Below are 8,286 nucleotides of genomic sequence, written 5' to 3'. Positions count from 1 at the left end.
CCATTGGAAACCCTACTATCGATTAAATCGATTATTAGACTGCTACAGACATGGAAAACATCAGGATCTACTTTTTATAAGAACATTTGAAATATAATCAATACTTTAAACAGTCTATTGTGTAGGTCAATTCTTACCGGTTCGGAAGAATATTCATTAACTTGTCTTATCTCTTGCCTATTCCTTGCAATGTTTTCCAGACCCGTAAATCGACTTTAATATTTTACACCAGCATTCAAATTTACCGCCCTGAAATTAGGTACGCCCACCAGCTCTGGGCATATCGCCACTTCTATGATAATTGCATTATGACAATTTACACATTCTCATCATTAATAAAGAGAAGGGAAAAAGGTAAATATTGGTTACTTTAAAATGAATACTGAGTTGGGCCTGCACTCTTAACCAATAAAACATGTCGTGGGAGGTCCCCCGATGGCTGCATTTGTTCATGGCTCCTGTTGTACAATAGGAAAGGCTGAAGTGCACCAAACTTTAGTCAAGAACCTTACCGTGCAACAATCTTTCTTCAGGTTCATTAATGATCATGGGGAAACCGACTTTCCAGTATAGAAAGCTTTAGAGGATCCAATGTCCTATAAGATATTGTTAAACATAGTTATGAATGTTTAAGTAGAATATTGTCAATATAATTTGAATATTTGAGCTAATCCTTTTAAACACCAGACAGTGGGATTTATTTGTTCATGTCATCACTCTCAAGTAGAACGACTCATGGGTGATACTCTTTAGCATAATTGCAGTAGTGTATAGATTAATGCATCGTTTTATTTTTCAATTTTGAAATTCGTTAAAATAGAGGTCAGAAGTATATTTGAATGCGCACCACTCGGCAGCTCACGCCTAAAGTCTGCATTTTATGTGTATTCGAATACTACCAACTTTCACGGGACATTTCTTTCTGCTTTTTGAAACAAAATGTATATCTATCCAGAGGTAAATTCATTTCCATAGAAAATATATGATCCTCAAAGAATATTCTGGTTTAAGATACTGTTTTGAACTCAAATGGAGGTCTTGGAATTGGATGCAGGCATATACGTTTTTAAGATGCAATAATTCTGTCGGCTGGATTTTAGCACACTCGCTCCCCACAACAAAAGTGCTACGTTTTAAATATTTTCGTTGTGCGAACGACGTGTATTTAACAACCGCTTTTTTGATTTTGTTAATGGCCTTAGTTGCCAAATTCTATACATATACGCAGGCAAAAAACTTAGAAATATTTGTGATACTTGGGGCAGAAGGTATAGTTTTGTGGCTTGCAAAGCAGTAAATTACTTCCGTTGCTGCAACTGGAACACACGCATATAGGTCGAGGCAGGAGGCGCTCATTTTAAGCGTTTAATCGGTTGCTAATGACGGTAGATTAAAGACATCTTTCGTTATCCTGATCATTGTTGATAGTTTAAATCGATTTTAGTTCTAAGTCCGCCATGTTTTCAAGGTTATTATTGATGCAATTCGGTAAAGTCGCAAAGAAAATCTATTTCATATCAGCGATTGCAAAGAGTTTATATTCAATTACATATATTGTGTCAGAAAAAAAATGTAGCCAGGCCTTGATAGGAGTTTGCTTTGCATTTGCTAAAGAAAGAAAATATTTCTGGTGAGTAATCTGGTTTCATTCAGGTATTAATATCGGCCATCGCGTTTGACAAAAAAGACATGTTTACGACAATGTGTAGTCAAACGGGGCTTATATAATCTGTTACATAGTCAGATTCACTTATGAATACCTGGATATATATTTTATCAATTGATTCTGTTTTTAAGAAGATGTCTGTTAACGTTAACAAAGTAAAGATGATACTTTTACATATTAACATCAATTTACTTTGGGTGCAGCATAAAGTGCATCGAATTGCTTCGCGTGAGCTGATTGGCCCCATCATTACCTTCAAAACATCAACATTTGTAAAGAAAAACCCCTTCTGATTAGGATTAGAAACATATCTGACATACTATCAAATTAACGGCATTGAACTTCATAATGGATGCTGTCCATATGTGGGCATATATTACCCATATACCAGATATACTTATGAACCGAAATATTGTTAATGCGTTAGGTTTATGATTCGCTCCATGGATCTTGCCATCCGGAATGACATTCAGCAAACATGTTAAACAACAACTACCTTATGCTACTTGCAGTAGCCCCAGCGTCACGAAAATAGTGTAGAATTAACCAAATGTTGTGCGTTCGAAGCAAAATACCCAAACTACAATTCTCAACACAATCCACAATGTGACTGAGAGAATGTTTCTGTTTAAGTTTCCACAAGAATAGGAAACAATTAAAGAAAAATAATCCTGGCCCCAAATAACACCCAATAAATGCTTTTAATGTTCATGGAAATCATTTGCTCGCTATATAACATTAACATTTTGCAAGGAAATACGACCAATCTACTTGAATAAAATAGAGATTTATATTTGCCTCGATCGCCTCAGTATTTTTGATTTGATCTAGATACTGGCGATGCTTCAAGGCCACGTTCTTTGCCATGATAAGTTGACCATGGGTCTTTTAGTGAAATCCTACTTGAATTCTTTCTCAACTTGTTAATGAAAATGGCGTTTTACTTTTACAACCAATTGAATAAGCAAAGTAACACATCCCCTGTTTGTAAATTAGAGCCTCGTTCCACATAGTTCTACACGAATACTTGTCTTCAACCCATGATTGGACATATTAGAAATAAAACATATATTTTAGAATGTTATAATTCGCACCAAACGTCATTTTTCAAATTCTCACGTAACTCCCACGGAGCTGTGGAACTGCGTTTAACCGCTATTTACCGCTCCGCGAGCGAGAGAGAGAGAGAGCAGAGAGAGAGGAGAGAGAGAGAGAGAGAGAGAGAGAGAGAGCGAGAGACGAGAGGAGAGGAAGAGAGCAGAGAGAAGAAGAGAAGAAACAAAAGACAGAGACGAGAAGAGAGAGCAGAGAGAGAGACGAGAGAGAGAGCGAGAGAGAGAAGAGAGAGAGAGCGAGAGAGAGAGGAAGAGCGAGAGAGCGAAAAAGAAGAACAAAAAGAAAAAACGAAAGCGAACTCGCAGCGCTCGACGAGCTAGCGAGTGACAGTAGAGAGATATAGCTGCTCTATATCTCTATCTCTCTCTCTCTCTCTCTCTCTCTCTCTCTCTCTCTCTCTCTCTCTCTCTCTCTCTCTCTCACTCCCTTTTTCTCCTTGTTCACCCCACCCCACCCCCTCTCCACCTTGACCTTGGCCTTCATCTACTTCCGGAAAGAACCCCTTTGTCTGCATACCAGAGATGCGATCAACTTGAAAGTGCGACTTGTTTTTTAAAATCCTCTCCTGCATTCCCCCCACTCCCGGATTTCTGAACTACAGCTACCCGAAAGCAAATGTTAGCATATGCTTTCTCCATTGCGAAAGTAGGAGCAATTCACTTCATTTATATTTTGATACATAACGAGGGATGGCCTTAAATAAACGCGCTGCGTTTCTGTTCCTATTATACTTGGGTGCAAAGGATAAGCATTGAATTCGCTGTTCTGAAGTAATTCTCTCTGATTTTTTAAAACACTTTTGTAGATTAGTCTCTAAATATTAGCGGAGTGTACCGCCAGATCAGGAAAAATGTGCATCTTTTAAATGAAGAAAGTAAAACAAAGGATTCACAGACATTAATGTATTTGAGTTAATGCAAAATCGTGGATTCCGCTTGTTTTCTAAGCACCGAACCCTCCAGGTAGATTCTGTTTTGTCTCACTGAAGTAACTGCTTATATATTTATTTTATTCTCCCCGCCTGGGCGGAGGGATGGGGTCGCCAAGAATCGCCATTCAAAATGACTTTTAGAAATCTCGTCACATTCCTAATCTTGCTCCTACATGCGATATCTAATTGCTCCTGTATGCGATATCTAACCTAAATCATTGTTTCTCGAAAAATGCCAAGAGTAGCAACATAATCAAGGCAATTGCTGGTGCACATAATTTAAGTTTGGAGGGGTTGGGAGGACATCTTCTCTGTAAATGGCCAGCTCAGCCCTTCAGTCTGCCACAATATTCCACGCTCACTACGAGATCATAGTCTCATTTCCTTCCACAATCCGATTAGTTGAATTATACCATTACCGTTTTTTTTAGCTGCATATAATTCATAACTTTTATGTAAAATCTGTCGCTTTCTTCGTTTAAGTCTCGATGTGAATATAACACCTATTGCGCGTACAAGCAATCTTTAAACAGTGTATGGTGTGGTATGGTTTGATGTACTGCATTAGTCATAACATACATACGTCGTGTAAGTAAATTGTGGTAGAGAATTAGATAGACTTTTACATCACATCGTATTGTCGTCAGGGTTGCCATAATCTAAAGATGTTTTATTCCATAATATCTGGTATATAATGTACATGCTTCTTACATGTTTCTGCCCTGAGGTCTGACATAACAATGAAGTAAAATGGGCCAGGCACTCGAATTATGCTAGCTTGCTCAAGCAAAAGCAAGGTATTTTCGAATCTTTGCTAAAGCGGGGCTTGTTGAGAAAACCTATGATTCTGAAATCATATTTTCGTCTACTTGACGCAAATAAGTTAAAGTTGTGGCACGGTCATGTTGCGTTGGGCGAGTGGATAATTTGGAATAACAGCTTTTTCGATGCAAAATTTAAAGCATTGCCCTCAAATGCTACCATGCATTTGTATCATGCGATTTATTTTTGTACGAAACATCAATAGCACAATGTAAATGGTAAATATATCACTTCTGAGTGTGAATAAAAGTGTAAATTTAAGTAACTTCATCTCAGTTTTTATCCCCATAATATAACATGCTTCTATAACCTGAATGGAAACCAGTGTAAATGTGATCGACTTAAGGCTCAATTAGAAAAATAAGAGAATATGTAATCTTTAAAATCTACTTGACGCTGGCTGTATAGATGGGATTGGTATATGCTATCACGAACCATATATTATGATGCAAAAATGGTTGCTGCCGAGATCTTCATCAGAATACAAGAAAAGACAAAATCGGTCACAAAAATTTGCCAATCTAATAATATAGCGTGATGATACCACAATTCCATTTCCAAAATGGATATGGCAATTTTCCAAAATGTCTTCAATGCTTAATTTTAACTGATAATTCAGTCAAACAAACACCTGATGTGTTCGACATATATGTATAACTGATTCTTCAAATTGTAGAATACATTTATTAAGGTATCACTATTTTCCCATTTAAATCTCAGCTCTACCGCATCGGTCCAAGTATTGACGAATAAACGACGCTACACGTCAACAGTGCTGGGTTATTTACTATGATTTTTTGGGGTGGGGGTGGGGGTTGAGGGTGGGGGCAACAATGATTTGAAGATCGGGAGAGGAGTGCAATGGGAACTGAAGGCAGATCAGTTGCGTTGCGTCACGTGGTCGGGATCGACCTATCGCGTTTCACTTGCGCAGTGCACTCTAATCAGTGAAAATAAGCACCTCTTCTCACTGCCGAGCCTGCTTTTATAAAGCACTACTTAGTTTGCTGTGGGACGTGATATGACAGCTCTTCTTTCAGACCCTTGGAGGACTGATACTATCAGATACTTGCACAGCAGAAACGACGCGAATAAGCCGGAGATGGAAGGACTGGGTGGGAACGTTCCTTCAAATCAATGCAGGAATTTTCTATCTCCCTCTGCATTTGGAGCACATCACAACTCATTATCTTCGGGACCTGCTTACTCAGGCGGAGATCGGACGCATTCTGTAATTTCTGAATCAGCTAAGCAATGTAGCCCATGCCCAGCTCCTACAAGCCCTCCAAATCCAGCCTTCAGTTACGGCTATCATTTTGGAAGCAGCTATTACAGTTGTCGAAATGTTGGTATACAACAAAGTGGATTGAAACCTGGTGCTCATGCATCCTTAGCCGGCTATCCAGTGGATAAATACATGGACGTTTCGGGGTTGACCAACAGTCCTGTCCCCACTGACGATGTATCAACTCGGGCAAAGGAATTTGCTTTTTATCAGAGTTACCCTAATCCATATCAACGGGTATCTAGTTATTTGGACGTTCCTGTAGTCCCTACCATAAGTGGCCACGGAGAGCCAAGGCATGAAGCCTTACTATCCATGGAGGGTTACCAGCCTTGGACATTTACTAATGGCTGGAATGGTCAAGTGTACTGTCCTAAAGATCAGACACAGTCTTCACATTTTTGGAAATCGCCACTTTCAGGTAGCATGAAATATTTTGCGCTGGAAAATATATTCGACTTTAACGTAAAATAAAGAAAAATAAACGAAACTTCCATTTAGTTCATTTTACCTGTTCAGGAATTGTCTAGTGTTGTTTTATTATTTAAATCATTTGCAAGATTTAAAATTATTAATGCATAGGGTTCATTTATCAGAATTAATGTATGTTTGACCGAGTGCTGAAATGTCTCAAATGAGTTATCCAATGTACCCTACAGACAAACGTCTGTCAGTTGTCATTTTTATTTCTTTGTAACCTTCCCTCTGTCTCCTCCCTTTTCTTTTCCTGGCCCTTTCAACTGCAGCCGCCTGAAGTTTATGTTCTTATAATTTGCATTTTTCCCCCTCAGGAGATGTGATGCACAATCAGACAGATATAAACATTTACAGGCGAGGGAGGAAGAAAAGGGTTCCCTATACGAAAACGCAGCTTAAAGAACTCGAGCGAGAATATGCCACCAACAAATTCATAACCAAGGAAAAAAGACGAAGGATATCTACAGCCACCAACCTCACCGAAAGACAAGTCACCATTTGGTTTCAGAACAGAAGAGTCAAGGAGAAAAAAGTCGTTTCCAAAGTCAAAGAAAATATACCTTGATTGCACCGACATCACTAACCAACAATGGCGCATTGTAAATTATACATAATGGTCTTTTAGAAACGGAAGCTACATGAACGTGGGAGACTTTAAAGCAACATCTTCGGATTTATAACATAAAAAACCTTGAAGTGACAAGTTCTGTGAGATGTTTTGCAAAAACTTTGCCAGAATGCTTGATGTGACTCATCACCACATGCGAACAAATAATACACTCATCTTGAGAACGCGCCCTCTTCGTTATTCGTATATTTGTATTGCTTTAACGTGCTGGATCATTTTCACGAGCCACATTGCAGAAGTTGCAAAATAATTTAACAGCATTCTGTGGATTCAGATACATTACGAAAGGTTTCACAATCTAGAGATAAAATGGCGACTACAAGCGATAACACATTTACACCTAAAAGCTGACATTAAGTAAAGTTTGACCTTAGCCTTCTTGATGCACGGCGATATTTATTTACATTTTAATTTTTGTCATGTTTTGCAAGATGTACCATGGGTGCATTGTGAATGGGTTCAAATGGTAATCGCATATGCTAGCAACAATCATTTAATGATTGAAAATATAGTGGTAAAATGCCATTTTAAGTCTATGGCCGTAAGAAGTTGTTTGCAATAGAGATACATGCATACTAAGTGCGGCGAACACCGTACTATCTTATTATATTAATCGGTAGCGAATTTACAATCATGTACATAACAAATTATTTAGCCCATATACCAAAAAAAAACGCCTTCTGTTGATTTACATCAGAAAATTCTGCAGTAACATATTTCGCGGAGCAAATGTCGAAATTGTAGAGAAATTTCAGTTTCAAGTGAAATATTTGTCAAGTTTAAACGTCTTAATGTATCTATATGTTATTAATTAAAATATGAAAGACTTTGTTCTGCCTTTTGAATATTTTGTTCTTTGAACTGTTATTTTCAAAACAAAAGCTAATATATTTGAACGCTCCATTGACGTTTTGAATGCGGAGTCTTTAAATGAACCATGTTCAGCTGTTTTCTAATTAATAACTTGTTACGCTGTGTACTTAAATTACTTCTTTATTGTAATCGCGATGACTATATGAGTAAATAGTGAAAATCATTCCTGTAGTTTATGTATATTTTTCAAATAAGCCTTGTTCATATTTCCCTCCGTCCTTTAACGGGACGAATTAAAATTGACCTTGGTAGTTTTCTTACATGGATTTATCTATGGTATGTAAAAAAAATTAAAACAAATCGCACTTCAACTGTCTCCAAGTTTTATATTTCATGTAAATTAATTCGTTTTTTCTAACCACATCATCGTGTGTCATATTAGACTGTACAATGCTCTGATGTACGTTTCAGAATTCACCGCAATGTTGCGCTTTTTTCGACGACATTCAAATAAAAACTGAATAAATATATATTGTTGCATTCATAAA

At 37.6% G+C, this 8,286-nt stretch overlaps 1 protein-coding gene across 1 annotated transcript; it reads left to right on the top strand.

Moving 5' to 3' along the window:
• Positions 1 to 5,469: 5,469 nt before the first annotated feature.
• Positions 5,470 to 8,109, top strand: hoxd13 (homeobox D13). Its single transcript, XM_033023888.1, has 2 exons — positions 5,470 to 6,241; positions 6,612 to 8,109. The coding sequence occupies exons 1-2, from the start codon at positions 5,557 to 5,559 to the stop codon at positions 6,860 to 6,862; spliced, it is 936 nt and encodes a 311-aa protein (XP_032879779.1). The 5' UTR covers positions 5,470 to 5,556; the 3' UTR covers positions 6,863 to 8,109.
• The last annotated feature ends 177 nt before the right edge of the window (positions 8,110 to 8,286 follow it).

This window comes from Amblyraja radiata, chromosome 7, assembly GCF_010909765.2.
Source record: "Amblyraja radiata isolate CabotCenter1 chromosome 7, sAmbRad1.1.pri, whole genome shotgun sequence".
Taxonomy (NCBI): domain Eukaryota; kingdom Metazoa; phylum Chordata; class Chondrichthyes; order Rajiformes; family Rajidae; genus Amblyraja; species Amblyraja radiata.
Note: the sequence above shows the minus strand (reverse complement) of the source record. Positions and strands in the feature narration are given on the sequence as shown.